The sequence below is a fragment of the Chrysemys picta genome, chromosome 1 (assembly GCF_011386835.1).
Source record: "Chrysemys picta bellii isolate R12L10 chromosome 1, ASM1138683v2, whole genome shotgun sequence".
NCBI classification, from domain to species: Eukaryota; Metazoa; Chordata; order Testudines; family Emydidae; genus Chrysemys; species Chrysemys picta.
Genome location: NC_088791.1, coordinates 68,765,012 through 68,781,322, shown reverse-complemented (window position 1 = coordinate 68,781,322; position 16,311 = coordinate 68,765,012). Strand labels below are relative to the sequence as shown.

At 39.3% G+C, this 16,311-nt stretch overlaps 1 protein-coding gene across 1 annotated transcript in view; it reads right to left on the bottom strand.

Moving 5' to 3' along the window:
- Window positions 1-4,986: 4,986 nt before the first annotated feature.
- The window catches only part of TRHDE (thyrotropin releasing hormone degrading enzyme), a 310,867-nt gene continuing 299,542 nt past the window's right edge, over window positions 4,987-16,311 (bottom strand). Inside the window, exons 18-19 of the mRNA XM_005305099.5 lie at window positions 15,612-15,693; window positions 4,987-13,279 (exon numbers count right to left, since the gene is read on the bottom strand). Coding sequence (XP_005305156.2) covers window positions 13,136-13,279; window positions 15,612-15,693 — 226 coding nt within the window. The 3' untranslated portion in view covers window positions 4,987-13,135. The remainder of the gene's footprint in view (window positions 13,280-15,611; window positions 15,694-16,311) is intronic.

Here is a 16,311-nt window from a genome sequence, read left to right as displayed (position 1 = left end):
ATTTTCACTTATGGTTGTTGCAGCCCTTTGGCAGCTTTATTGTTGAAAAGTTCAAGATACAACTCAGAATTGCATCAGTAACATGCATTTATCACTGGCAAGGGTTCTGTGCTGTATGAAATGAATTACTGTAATAGACATGTCATGCAATAGCATCTCATTATCCTCCCCCTCCTCCGCCTCTTTCTTTTTCTTAACCTTCCACAATGAGCAGGTCAAAGATGATGATCAGTATAACAGACAAAAGTGATTCCTGAGAAAGTTCAAGGAGCAGAAAGACATTCTTTAAAGTGAAGCTGTAGTTGTGGAATGAATAATCAACATCATGTTCAATATACTGCAAAATGAGGCTGTTATACTAGGGTTTGATCTTGCAAGATGCTGTGCACTCTGGCTCCATTCCCACTAAACACTTAGGCATATGCTTGACTTCACCACATGAGTGGCTTCATTGACTTCAACAAGACTACTTATGTGCTTGAAGTTAAGCACATGCTTAAGTGCTTTCCTGGATCAGGGTCAGTGAGCTCAGTATCTTACAGAATCAAGCCCTTATGGACTCCACTGCCCTGGTGTGCTTGATGTTTTAAATTCCCACATGATTGCTGATGGTCCTGTATGATACCGCCTTGTAGGACTGCTCCAAACGTTCCAAAGTTTGTGTTCATTCACACACTGCACATGGGTTTAGGAGTCACCCTCTGTACTGTACGGACTAGTTTCAGCAGAACGAAAGTTCTATAATTCACCATCAGCCTCCAACACAGCACACAACAAGAAGTTTTACCAAGATGTCCTCTCCCCTTTTAATCATCGAGCAGATTCGGCTTCCATGTAAGAGGCTGTGGCCCCAGCAGAAAAGACATTTTTTCCCAACTCAAAAAATACAGTTCTAAATACCCCACAGTATTAGCTAAGCTTATATTCAATGAAGCTTTCATTTTTGGCAATCACACTTAATCCGTTCTTGCAATTCCAAAACCATTAGATATTGAGCTTTCTGACAGTCCTCTGAGGATTGTGTACACACACTCAACTAGGCACCTCACACAAAACATGGCTCACTCTCATCGAAATATAGCACTTTGGATACTGCTTCTTCAAAGCCATGATCTGATTGACGAGTCAGGCCCTCTTGCTGAGGCCTGTGTTTGGAGTCTTGGGGAAGCCTGGGAGCATCACCAGCCCATCTATTGGCTCACCCCATTTTATCTAGGCCCCGTTCCTGCAAGCTGATCCATGCAGGCTGACCCCCTACAGCACACAGAGTGCTTTTGAAGTCAATGGGACTCTGCTTGGGTGCAGATGTCCAGCTTGAAGGATCAAAGCCTTAATGGCTATCTAGTATATAAAAAACGATGGCCATGAAAAAGAGGAAACAGGACGTTAAAGATAGCAAAAAAATATACTTATATTCCCCATGATTTAAAGAGGCTCTTAGCAAATAAATACTCGAAACATTAATTTTAACTGAAAGGCTGTTGCTTCTCCTCCCTCCCACTTGTTTTCAATGCAGCAGTTGTGTGTTGTAAGCCACTGGGTTCCTTTAAAGCTCTGTTCTTGCTGAACACATTGAAATGAGAACAAATAACCAGCTCTCCATTCAGTTTCAGATGAAAATAATCAATTTTAAAGCAGCCCAGCTACCTAGCAAAATGCTGCCAACTGCAGTGGCTAGGCTGGGAAGGAAATGAGCATTTTCTTTTTGAAGTTTGCTTCGGAGACAGGCTGGCATCAGAATTTCAGAAAGACCCGCTCTCGCTGTCTCCCAGCCCAACCACTGCTCTCAGCAGTGCTTACTGTGCGCACCAGCTTAATTGGGCTGCTTTAATACTCCTGTAACAGGATCTTCAGTAAGAATGAAATTAAGGGGTCAGCTCCAGCCATCCACAGTAATAGTTTTCTGCAAGTCCCCTAGTGCACAGCTCCCTTATGGGCAGTAGGTCCTGTCCCTTTGAGATTTACCCTCTACACAAGGATCCTCCAGTGGCAGTGGGTATCCATAGCTGCTCCTATGCCACTTCCCCTGATGGTCAGTTTAGGGATTGCAGCCAGGGAAAGGGAGGCGTGGCTGGATTGTCCCTACACCACAGTGACCCAAGTACATCGTAGGCTTAACCTGCCCCCTCCTCACCCCCCCGAAGTCAAACGCAAAGTTTCTATTGACTTCAGTAGGGCTAGGACTTCATCCCATGTCTGCATAACCTATCTATGTTCTGCTGTTATCTTACAGATGTGCTTAAATAGAATGGAAACATACTGAAATCCTGATTCAGCAATATTTAAGCATCTCTCTAACTTTAAACATGTGTCATCCTGAATGGGACAACTCACATAGGTGACGTGTGGCATGTGCTTAAGTACTTTGCTGAATCAGGGCCTAAAAGAGCTTTCTAGACAGGACAAAATCTTTACCTATCCTAAATAGGACTGCTAAAGGAGATGGTCTTGGCATTACGGCAGTAGGCTCTCCATCCCTTACTATACAAATTTCAGGATCTCCATTCCTTATACATACTATTCTCAACCATATCAGCCCACGCATTAGGCATCCCAAGGTGACTCTTGAGTTTCGGTCTCCTGCATGGTAACCTAACACACCACAGGCCAGGTTACTACAAAATATTCATTTAGGCCCCAATTCTGCAAAGCACTTAAGTATGTGTGGAACTTTGCTCAAGTGATTAGTCCTATTGACTACAATTTACAGTGCTTTTGTAGGATTGGGGCAGGGGTGGGAGGGTGCTTAAAAAGTTCCCTTGCAACCAACCAGCAGATTAAACCATACAGCAAATGCATGGGGATTGCATCCCTGACCATCTTGGCTAATAGCTCTTGATGGACCTATCCCACATGAACTTACCTAATTCTTTTTTGAACCCAGTTGTACTTTTGGCATGGCAATGAGTTCCATAGGTTGACTGTGGGTTGTGTGTAGAAATACTTCCTTTGTTTCTTTTAAACCTGCTGCCTATTAATTTAATCAGGTGAGCCCTAGTTCTTGTGTTATGTGAAGGGGTAAATAACACTTCCCTACACCATTCATGATTTGATAGTTCTTTATCATATTTCCGCCTTAGTCGTCTCTTTTCTAAGACGGATAGTCCTAGTCTTTTTGATCTCTTCTCATATGGAAGCTATTCCATACCCCCTAATTATTTTTGTTGCCCTTCTCTGCACCTTTTACTAATGTATCTTTTTTGAGATGGATTGACCAGAACTATATGCAGTGTAAAAGGTGTGGGCGTACCATGGATTTTTATAATGGCATTATGATATTTTCTGTTTATCACTATTCCTTTCCTTATTGTTCACTTTTTTGACTGCCACTGCACATTTAGTGGATGCTTTCAGAGAGCTGTCAGTTTGACTCCGAGATCTCTTTCTTGAGTGGTAACAGGTAATTTAGACCCCTTTATTTTGTATGTATAGTTGGGATTATTTTTCCCCAATGGGCATTACGTTGCACTTGTGGAAGTAGAGCAAGGCCTGACAGGGATTGGAAGGGGATTTCAATGCAGTCTCTTCTGTGAGCAAGAGTCAGGCTAGCTGTAACCCTAATAATGTGAGATTTATAGAAGCGAGGATTGTGTGAGGCCAATGGGGAAAGGACTGTGTGAGAAGTTGTTGCGACCTTGTGTAGATAAGATGAAATGTAGACTAAAGTCTAAATAAATGAGAAAAATAAGTAATCAGGATGACCTATGTATAAACAAAATGCAGCTGTTGCTCATTATTGTCTGTAACAAAGGTATAAATGCTTGCTGTAATTGTTTACCTGGAGAGAGAGCTGCCTAGAAGGGGGGAACCCCTGTGTCCCAGTGCACTCTCTCCCTCTATGCAATTGCTTGAGAATAAAGTATCTGACTTTGCTGCAACCAACCAAAGAGTGAGAACTGTGTTTTTCTCCGACACACTTATCAACACTGAATTTCATCTGCCATTTTGTTGCCCAGTCACCCAATTTAGCAGGATCCCTTTTGTAACTCTTCAGACAGATTTGGACTTAACTATCTTGAGTAATTTTGTATCATCTGCCAATTTTGGCAACTGACTGTTCACTCCATTTTCCATATCATTTATGAATATATTGAACAGCACAGGTCCCCATCCAGATTCTTGGGGGACCCTGCTCTCTCCACTATGAAAACTGACCATTTATTCCTATCCTTTGGTTTCCTATTTTTTAACCAGTTACTGATCTCTGAGAGGACCTTCCCTCTTATGTCATGACTGCTTAGTTTGCTTAACAGCCTTTGGTGAGGGACCTTGTCACAGTCCAAGTACAACTAATTGAAAACATATTTGCTAGTTACGTAAAATAAATAAAGCTGACATTGAAACATACATGCTGACCATCATGGGCTTGGCTCCTACTTCCAATGAAATCAATGAGAAAGTTCCAATTGACTTCAATGGGAATGGGCTTGGACCCTATTAGTAAATAACTGCATATATTTCACATCCCATTGTTGTTGAAACTGTTCTTAAAAAAGGGAAAAGGAGAGTCTGCTGCATTCAAGAACCCTATTAAAAAGCCATTTGAATTGCATTCCAATTGAAATCACTATAAGCAATGTATATATATACTATAATTTTTTTCATTTATTCAAAATGTACATAATTAGAGAAAAAACAACGAGGAGTATTTTGATTAATTAGAGAAGTATACTAGTATAGAGAAATTCTGTTCTTAGTTTCACCCACAGTGACTTAGGGTGTGTAAAGTGAGAGAATATTTTGCACCAAGAACTTCTGATTTTGTTATAAATATATTTCTCTTTTGTGCTAGTCTCTGCATCTTGTTTTGTCAAATGTTTTTTCTCATATGCTTTTCTCTTTTGTAGGGCTCTTCAGTGTATCCACTCAGCATTATTAAGCTGTTATCTCAAGTGAAAATGGGAACACAATCAAAAGGCCAAGAGTATTATTTATCTTAGCCTTGTCTCCACATGTCAGAAAATTAAGACAGTGATGAATTACACATTACTGTACAAAATTTTATTATCAGAGACAAAATTCAAATTTGTTCTGCTTAAAATACAGAAGATAAAGCTTCTCATTTAGAAAAATCCATTTAGTCAGTCCTTGGTTAGAATGGAATAAAACTTTCACACTGAATACATATTGGTTCAATATTTATGAAGTAGTTTTTAAAGGCATATAATAGAAAAACACTTTTTTCAGGTAAACTATAACACAACACATATATTTTATTTGGTTAATGCTTTAAATTGCTCAGTGACATCCTGTATTTACTAATATTGTAAGTATGGATCCACTGTCACTCCCAAATCCTAGGATGATGAGAGAAACAAAAGAGAACAAAAACTTGTTAAACTTGACAACTGTAAACTTACTAACTTAGCTTTGAGAAGCAATTAAGATTTTCCAATATACAACATTATATGCCATTATGTAAAAGAGGATTGAAGTCACGCCTTTAGGCCAGTATAAGGAAAATTATTCTTTTCAGCACAATGCTTAAGTACATAGTTAACGTTTAGCATATGGTTGTCTGTCCCTTTTCAGAAAGTCTCTGATTCAGCAAGGTACTTATGTACATCCATAACTTTAAGCATGTATGCAGTGTAGAAGAGCTCTGGTGTGGCTCCAAAGTTTGTGTCTCTCATAACAGAAGTTGGTCCAATACAAGATATTACCTCACCCACCTTGTCTCTCTAACTTTAAGCATGTGAGTAGTCCCAATAAAATCCCTGGGACTGCTCACATGCTTAAGAACCTTCCTGAATCAGGGCTTAAAACATTTAAACAGAGGCTTAACATTATATAAGTGCTGAAGAGCTTAGCTGAATTGGAGTCTTCAACTCATATTTAAAGAGACTAATGCATGTGCTTAATTGCTTGGCTGAACTGGAATATTTACGTATGAACTGTAAATATAAATATATTTTCAGGGATGGCCACCAAGAGCCTGATCCTGCAGTTGTTTTTAAATTACAACATTTAGAATCAGTCTAAAGCGGCGACAGAATTAATAGACTAACTCATCCACTATAACCAGCCTTGGTAGCTGTAGTACTTTCCCCCTCTACTTGTGATGTCAAAGGATATCACATGTAGAGTCTTTTAGGAAAATAATGTGATTTGTTAGGAAGCCTTTAGTTATAGTGTTATAATCAACTTATGTCATCTATGTGTATATTTTGAACAAATAATTAGTTTTCAGGTAACAGTGTTTTACATATATGTTTTTATCCTGGAAAAATAGAGAAATTGAATATCTTCAGCACAATATTTGATGAGTGATAATACTCTCTGGTTTTATAAGGTGACAATGTTCTCATCCACACCAAAGCCTATTGCCCCTTAAACATAAAAACAACATAGCAAAGTTACATTTACATAGACAATAAAGCTGTCTTTGTACAGGGTAGTTCTATGCAGTTACAATGATATTTTAGTTGGAGAGACTGATCAGAATATTTTTTCACGTAGTTTCTTACATCAGGAAGCCTGGTTGTTGCTAAAGACTGGAACTTGCAGTAATAGGAGCGAGTAGCAGCTACCCTCTTCACATTACAATATTCTGCAGTTCTCAGAACATAATATAAAACTTTATCATACTGAATCAGTGGGGTGTTATAACCAATAGCAACATGAAAAGCAAAACCAAACATCAATCTAATATGTGCTATTGGAATGGAGCGTACATCATTTTCACGTGGCTCTCCTGAAAACAATGGGCTAGATCCTCAGCTGGTGCTCAGTGGCACTGCCGCAGAGTATGCCAGCCGAAGATCTGGCCCCATATATGTCTATTATCAGTTTGGTTACAGAAATATACATTAAAAAATGGCAGAAATTAACAAGGATTTACAAAGATGCATGGCAGAGAGCTGGGTATTGGCATTTGCTCCTGGGTTGTTTCTATGCACCACAGTACGTTCTATAGATCGTTTAAAAAACCACGCCTTTACCATAATACCGATGTAAGGCAAATCCCAACAATGCAGTCAATGACATTTTGAGTAATGGCTGCAATAGGGCTCCCTAGCTCTATCTGTTTGTGGCTTTGTATTGCTGCACAAATAATGTGTGCCAGAGGGTTGTTCAACTCTAGGAATGTTACTCCTAAGAGTGTTCTTTACCAATATGTTGTTACTCTCTAATGCAAATTGTGCACAATCAGTGACAGTTTGTTCAGGTGCATTACTTGGCAATTTAGCACCTGTTTCACTGTTCACAAAATATATTCTAAGAGTTGCCCTCTGGCAGAGGACAATGGATCTGATCCAGTAATCACTTAATCCAGTAATCCTCATTCAAGCGGGTCGTTTCATTGAAATCAGTTCTATTGACTGAGGTTTCACAGGATCAGACCCAGTGTTTAATTTGTGCCAGGGCTTGCCAGGGCTGAGCCCCAGTACCTCTAGGCTTGGCAGTTCATAGTCCCGGCACCTCTGGGCTAGTCGCATCTGTCATGAAAGTAAAAAAATTTGCTTGAGCCCCAGAGCTCGTTCATTACAAATTAAGCACTGATCAGCCCCCACGTGTTTCAATATCTGGTCATTGTGGGCCCAATCTTACATCCAATGAAGTCAATGGAAAGATTCCAATGGAACTAAGTTCAGAATGCTGAGTCAGCCTTCCTTTAAAATGGACTTGATTTGAAAACTTTTCTTAATATTCAGGCGCAATAGTACAAGCTTTACTCTGGTGAGTAGTCCATACACACAGCAGTTTCCACCTCCTCATTAGTTACAATGGGAGTATTCATGTCAGCAAGGAATACTTGTACAAGTCACGGTTTCCTTCATTGTATGTCAGTATTGCTTTCAAGAGTGACAGAAAATTAACTTATTAACAATTGTAGCAATGTTAATATTACAGCTTTATGTATTATAACAGAACCACATTGACACTGGCATAACACAGACTTGCACCAACAAACTGCAATTTTGCCAACATATTGCAATCCTAATAAAAGATCCATGAACTTGCACTGACATAGCTTCCTTGCACTCTGACATGACAATGCACCTTCATACATTTGCAGTGGCAACATTCTAAGGTCTTTGTTAGAAAAAGTCCCCTGAAAGTGAATAGTGAATTTTCAACATTTAAAAAAATAAATTGAAAAAAAAATAGTAGTACTATAGGGCTCTTTGCAGGTATTTTAAAATTCAAAATATGTTACCTGTTTCAAATGAGTTTTAAAGAACAGACATTAAAGAAATCTAAGCCTTTTCAAAGATTTTGGTCAATGTTTTCCACCTTAGATGTCTAAAACAAATGGTCCAGATTCTCCCTAGCGGTGCAAGCACACCAACAGATATGGTATGTAAAGCCCCAGGAAGATCACAGATTCATAGCTTCCCAGGCCAGAAGGGACCATTGTGTTCCTCTAGTCTGACCTTCTGTATAACACAGGCCATAGAACCTCCCCAAAATAATTCCTATAGGACATCTTTTAGAAAAACACCCAATCTTGATTTTAAAATTGCCAGTGATGGGGAATCCACCACAACCCCTGGCAAATTGTTCCAGTGGTTGATTAGAACATTTACAGTGTATTTCCAATCTGAATTTGTTTAGTGTCAACTTCCAGCCATCATTTTAGTTTAAGAAGATCTCCCAGTGATATGCAACTGGCATAGGGGTTCTTATGACAACCTCCTCCTGGCTGACAGTGTAAAGAGCTTGGCTGAAGCTTCCATGCATCCTGGTGATTCTCAATCACTTACTGGCCTTTCGGGCTATTGGCAGTAGATGGAAGTTAAATCCGCCCTCAGGCTGCTCTACCTTAATGCTGGGAGAATGGCCCGGTGTCCAACCGGCTCAGGAGAACACTCCCTATACTCCCTCTTGCTCATAACTTGCACTGTGAGATGTGTGGCTATGACCAATAGTCTGGACCAATACTGAGATATGCTGAGCGTTTGCCACTAGAGCCGATTGAAAACCAATTCTGAAAAATGTGTCCCTTTTTTCTCATGGAAAATCTTGAATTTTTCGATGAGCTCTGCTCACCACATTTTGATTTCAATGGGAATGGTTAGTGATCAGCAGGTCTGAAAAATAAAGCCACTTTTATTTAGGTGTTTAAAATATTGGCACCCATGTTTGAAAATGTTGCTCTTCCTATCTGCAATAGTCTATGAAAAATAAATAGAGCTGCTGACACCTTATGGGAAACTTGGCTGTAGACTGTAGACTCATGTATATAATAGCTTTAGTAAATATATATGTATATAGTTATTTCTCTTATATTCTTTATTACTAAAGAGTTAATTGGATGAATCGGGATCTTTGTTGTGAAAGAGTTTATTGGCACCGATGGAGGTCACAATTCTGTATAACACTTAGAACTGTGTGAAATACTCACAACCCCAAAACTACACAAAATCCACCTTCAACTTCCATTATAGGATTAGAATTCACACCGTTGCACTGAAAGGATCACAAGGTTTCAGGTGTACCTGGCCCTAGTTAATGAAATACTATAGTTCTGCATCAAAATCATGCAAAGCTAATGCTCATATACACCAACAACAACACGGGTAAAACTTGGTTTAAGAAGAAAATATTCATATAATTCTAGTCTAGTCATCATTAGCAGCTATGTTAATGATTATGATACCACCAACTATTATGGGCCAAATTCACTACTGATATAAGTTGGGGTAACTCTACTGGCATCAAGGAACCATCAGATTTTCTGCCTGAAGGTATTATACAAATACAATAAATTATCCTATTATCATGGAGTTGCACCTATTTGTGTCTACTGTCGATTTATCCCCTACATTATTCAGTAAGGGATAAACACTGGCTATAGAAGAAGAATAAAGAACGTGATTCTGAGTTCATACAAGTGTTAAGGGTAGAGGTGGGCCTAAATTGCAATATCAAAACACCCCTGGTGCTTTGGGGGAGTTCAGAATCCAAACTGCCTTGTAATTCCAAATTTTGCAGTTTATTCCTCCTCGCTACAATGGACCAAACAAAAAACCTGCATTTGAATGAAACAAACAAAAAAAGTACATTGACGTTTAGAATGTTCAAAATCTGGATCACAATCCAAATTTTGGAGCTAAGACCCGTCTCTAGTTATGGATAGGGGAACAAAGGAGAAAAATTAATGAGATAAAGTTTTTTTTCCCTAAAAAGAATGTTTGTAAGGCTTTCCATGAGGTATCAGCTGCTCTTTAATACATCACTGTCTGGAACTTATAAAGAAAAGAATCTGAAGACATACCTAAATGCAGGGTTTCTGAGTACTGTAGAAAACAGCTATAGTTTTATTTGATTTAAGCCATTTAAATTTAAGCCTGATTCAATGCAAAACAGCAAAATACAAAATATTAAAAAAATAAACATTAGGTATTTATAATGGAAAGGGCCAACTCGACCTTAACTCTAGCAGTAATATGACATCACTATAATACAATAATTATATGCAATACAACAATTGGTATGTACAGTACAAATAGCTAGGGCTTGATATTTGTGGTAGACCAGTCTCTCAATACACTAAAATATTAAATACAGCAACTAAAATGTTATACTTGCACCCAGCATTAGTGTAACCTACTAGAAAAGACTAAAAACCATTAGAATTCTATTTCTAAAAAAGCAATAATGAAAACAGCTCTGCACTCTGGAATTCACATGACTAAAAGCAAATCACTATTTTGTAATGTGTCAGGCTGCTCTTTATATTAGCCCATTATCATTGGAAAGGTCAGAAACTTCTACATATGTCCCAAATGTCCCAAGTTCAAACTGTAGTGACAACCAAGTGAACAACGAGATGGCAGAATGCAATCTGAGATATTCAAATCATTGGGCATATCAAAAAAAGGACACCTTTTTACTGAAATTTCCAAGCCCATTCATGTTTAAGCATTTAACTTCCTGTAGTCTCTTTGACCAGCAAAGGTTTGAAGGGACTTGCCAAAGGCTCTGGTAAGCATATTCTGGCTTTGTTTTGATATGACAGATCTACATGGTATTTTGTCATCAAATTTTAAAAGTGCAGCTACATACTGGTGTTGAGGCAGAGTCTGGCCAACCACATAACAACAACTCTTTGCACTTTTAAGTGCCTTCCCTCAGAGGATACTGAAGTGCTAGACTAACATTAAGTAAGCCTCACAACATCCCTGTGAGGTAGGTAAAAGATACATAAAGAGTATTTCACTCTACAGACATGAAAATGTCTCTGGGAGGAAAGCAGAAGCTCGTTAACACTGCAACACAAAATGTGTAGGGCTTATCAGGAGCAGAGGACTCCCTCTTCTTTTGTAAGGTCACACTAGACACAGAAGGAGAGGGTAGAAATCTGTAGCTCCCGGGCTGGCGCTGTTCTGCTGCATTAACTCATGTCAGTACAGTTAGTAGTAGAGCAGGATACTCAGGGGATGTGGCTATCAGCTCTTGAGGAACAGAGTTCCATAGGAACAAGGGGCTATATTAGAGAGTCTCTTCTCCCCTTACACCACTGCAAGGACTCGTCTGCCAGTTCAATATGCTGATATTGGCTGGTTCCTTGCACAGTGCCCACTTGTGACCCATCTGTGAAAAACTGGTTGAGGATGAGTTACTACTACCATGCTGCATTTTGTGAGTTGAACTGCTGTGTAAAATGTTCCCGACTTTGGGTGGCCACATTCCCCCAGCTGCAGAGAGCTGACCTCTCATGTTGCAGAAAGGCCAGAAACAGTTAAATGGCGGGGGCAGAAATACTATGTCTATCCCCACCTCTGAACTACCACAACCCACTTCCTGTGATCTTTCTGTGGTTCTGCTCTTCTCCATGCTGCACAGCATGGGAGAATTTTTGGGCCTAAGATGAGAACATCAGTTTTCATTCCCAATAGATGCCACCAATGGTGCAGAATGTCATTAAATGCTAGCAAATTCAGTAAATTGTAGGATTGGGAGGAAAAAAAATCATATTCATGTTTAGAATTCTGGAATACTTTATGTGAATCACAGGAAAAGGGAAATAGAAGTAGAAGAGTTTTCTTAACAGAAGCCATTACAAATATATATCTGTATTTAACATTAAAAAAAGAGTTGGCAAAAATGATAAGAGCGTATTTGAGTGAAAATATCACTCAAATGCTGACACAATCATGGAGTATCTAGGTTATTTGTCTTTTATATTAGATCATAACAGAGGCTGGCCTTTCATGTGCAAGACAGCTTTACTGGTTAATTTTGTGTTCATGGATCCAGGTTATTCTCCTCTTTTGCCTATATCCATTTGAGTTTGATGAGTATTTATGATAGTTGTGCATTAGCAGCTGCGTAATTACTACACCGATTGAGTAACACATCCAGAATACCACTGCCTCATAAAATCACTCAGAGGAGGTGGTTTATGGATTTTGTCCAAGCAGCTATGCAAAGTTCTCATCATAAACATTGTATACATTTACGATTAGAGCTTTAAAATGTTTTTTTTCACTGATCAGCAGTGAATATAATTAGCCTATGAAATTACAGTGTACTAGGTGAGTGGTGTCTCTCAATGTATGTACACTTTATTTAAATGCGGAAATGGGGAGACTGCATATATAACAACTGGCAACTCAAAAATGAGTTGGCATCCCTATAATCATTAAGAGACAATCTGAGTGCTGAAATGATTGGCATCTATCATGTAAGGATGACTTTACATCTCATGCCGCCCCTGTGTTTGGAGCCCTACAAACTTTCCTCTCCTTTTTTCCATTACTTCTGTTCATTGCAACACTGATTGTCATAGATAGTCTTTGTGCTTTTGCATAATGCCCATCTTTGATGTAACAGGAATTCACATACAAAACTTGGTCATTACAAGTAAGCATGCTGGACTACAGGCAGGGACCATACAACCATGCACAAAATACTCTTTGAAGTTTTTTCAAACTGACGGTAACATTTGCATGCACCACTTAATATCATGTTTGGTCATGTACACTGAGAACTGGATTTCACAAGCATTCATGACCGCCTCTTCTTGCAAGAGTTCCTTTACAGTTTTAATAAGAGCCCAGTGCAAGAAAACTCCCTGCAATTCTGATCTTGTCTTCACCATTTCAATGTCAAACGCTCTCAGATTTTCACGTATTGCACCTCCTCTTGCACAACTTCCCATTAAATGGTTAGTTAGAAACAGAGATTAGTGTAGCAGGGATTTTCTTAGCCACTGGAATAGTTCTTCTTTATAAAGCATTTGCCACCGTACATTGGCTTCCACTGTTTCCACAGCTCGAGAGAAAGAGGAGGCAGCTCCTTCCTTGTAGCTCTTTATAAAATTCTTCAGCTGGAAATACAATTTAAAATCAACAATTTAAAATTGAACTGAAGTGAGGAACTCTCTTCAATGCATGTAAACAAGTCAGATATTTAGGACAAAACTCGACGATCACTGCTGAAGTAAATGTAATATCATGTAGAGAGATTTATTGCAAAATGCAGTAAGACAGCAGACTGTGTCAATTAGGTGTGATGTGCTTGCTTCAAATTGCACTGTAAGATATTGACATGTCAATGCCGGATCACATTAATATCATCTCCTCGTTCTCTCTTGTAGCCCAGCTGCTACACTTTGCAGACAGCTGGTCTGCTTTGAAGTTTTACTCCTACTTAAGAAACTAAATTGGGAGTGTTGGAAATGCTCCCAGTTCAGCTTTATAAGCAAAAGTCAAACTGAAACAGCCCTGCTGCCTCTAAAGAGGGTTGATTTAATTAAACATTATAATGGATGTTTAACTTAGCCTTGCAGAACTACTTATGTTACTGCTGCATAGATTGATTGGTTAGAGGAGAGTGGATCAATTTAAGAAGTTACTGACCATAGCTACATGTGAAGAACCTACCAAGAGCAGTATGTTGCTAATTATTCTCAGATTTTGGACTACTGAAAAAGATTCTGTGACAGGGAAACTTTGGTTTTGGTCAGCAAAAAGCTCTGACTTGTATGATAGTCAGATTTGGGTTGCCGTAGATGTGGCATCAGAATTTGAGTTGCTTTTAATTGCTGATTCTCATTGGATTAATATTAGATTTAGACAAAGACGTGGTAGGGTGGCCTGCGCTCCAGGTTGTTGGTAACCTCATATGTCAAATTGTTGGTTTTTAGGAGAGGGTGTTAATAGTTGGCAAAAGTTTCTCTCTTGGTGAGGCTAAATTCCATGCATTTATTGAAACTTGACCTTAGACTATAGCATTTTATGCATTTGTTTAAAGCTAACGGGTCTGATCCTGCAACTGAGGTGCTCAACAACTTCAGTTCCCACTAGCCTTAACAGAACTTACAGATGGTGCTTAACACCTCACAGGAGGTGCTCTGCATCTTTTAGGAGCAGATCCTATATTTGCACTCTTTTTTACTGATATACTTTCATGGCCAGCTTGTCTCAGGGGAAATGGAGCAGCCTACCAATGTTATGGAGGTGAGAACCCAGAGTGCAGCACGCCCTTGCCCGCTGTCTCGATATTGACAACAGGCTGATATATCAGTCCCAAATGGATGGCCTTGAGGAAGCCAGCTGGGGCTATTCCTTGAGTTCTGAGTTTTCAAACCTGGAGTGCACAGAAGAGTACAGCATAGCCATGAAGGCTGTAACCAGCCTTTGGTTAGCCATGACTACATTGTGTACGAATCGTTTAATCCATGTGAGATGATACATGGCAGCTGCTAAGCTCACCACAAAACTACCACACAACCTCAGACAGGCAGGTGAAGGATCCATTCAATTCAAAGATCGGGCTAATTTAGGTAGGATGTATATAATTACTGAAGTAGAATCTGGTCAGAATGTCACAGTTAACAGCTATCCCCCTCAATACTTGAAGTACTGACGGTGAAGGAACAGGAGACAGAACATGGGCATTGTCCGCTACTCTTATCACAAAACATGGAGCTTTTAACTTTCTCTACAGCATCTACCTAAAAGGGATACAAGAGGCCAGTGTTTAACATCTTGACCAATGGATGGCACCTCTAGCAGCACAGCCCACCTAGTACTGCAGTACTGTTCTAGTCCTAGTGCAGAATTTGAGCCTTGATCATCTGTCCCAAAGTCAGAGAACTGAGAAATAGTTTACATATAAGCTTATAGTCCTATAATATTTCAGAAATGCTAAAAATCCTAGTTTAAAGTCACATGCTTGGTTCCACAGCCACAAACTGTAGGGAGAGCAATAGAACAGGAACGCACAGTGGTGGCTTCAGCATTCAGACCAGAATAAGTTTAATACTGTCATGCAGCAGAGAAGGAGTTGCCTGCTTTATCTCCCTCCACCCACAGACCCCACCAAGGATCCTTGGCAATCTGGTTTAGGAGACTACAGAACATTACCCTCTTGCTGTCCAGTAGCAGGATGGGTCTGTGTCACCTGCTAGGCACCAAGAGTTGCTAGATGCCTGGATCCTCCTCCTAGTCCTGCAGTGCCTGGTCATACTGAGTGAGAGAACCCCAAAGTAACTCAGAACCTCCCTAAGCCACTGTCAGTTCCCATAGAGCAGAAAGATTTTTTCAGCCCCTATGATCTTTGCATCTACTTTCATCTTGGTGCTACTACAAGACTTAAAAGGTTAAAAAAAATAAGATAAAAACAAGTTCAAGCACTGAGATGCATGTAATATTTACCTCATTTAGTTCTTCTTCAGTATTAAGGAATTCTGTGACTCCACTGATAAGTTTGGAATTCATAAATAATGCTTCTCCATATCTTCAAGGGCAGAAAAACACACATATCAAATTAATGTAAGTATATCAACTGAATGAAAGTATTGGATTACACACATTTCCATTCAAGGACTATAGCCAGTTCAAAATTCAGTAATGGTAACTACTGGTCCATACAGACTGCAAAGCCAAGAGGCAGAAGACTAGCCAGTTTAGGGAAAGAGCATGTGGCACCTTTGCAGCTGAAGCCTTAAAACATACTTTTTTTTTTAGTTTTGTGCTCTCTTTTCCATTTTTCCTTACCCATCTCATTTGCATAACTAGTAGTCGTTACATAAATGAGCTGAATCTGGTGGTCTCCTTCCAGTACTTAAAGGCTTGTTTAAAGATGAAAATTAATCTGGTATAAAATAGTGTGTGATTTTAAAGCGGACTAATTATTCCTGATTAGCTCTCTGTGGATGCTCTTATTCCAGAATAAGAGTGTCCCTAGACGGAGTTAATCAGCAATAGTTATTTCACTTTAAATTCTCAATTCACCTTACTCTAAATTAACTTTCCTGTATAGCCCTGCAAAAGAGGTAACCAACCAATGAAAATATGATGCCTTGGATGCTGGGTGTCTGAAGCCAAATTTGCGTCTTGCTATTGCTGTACTTCA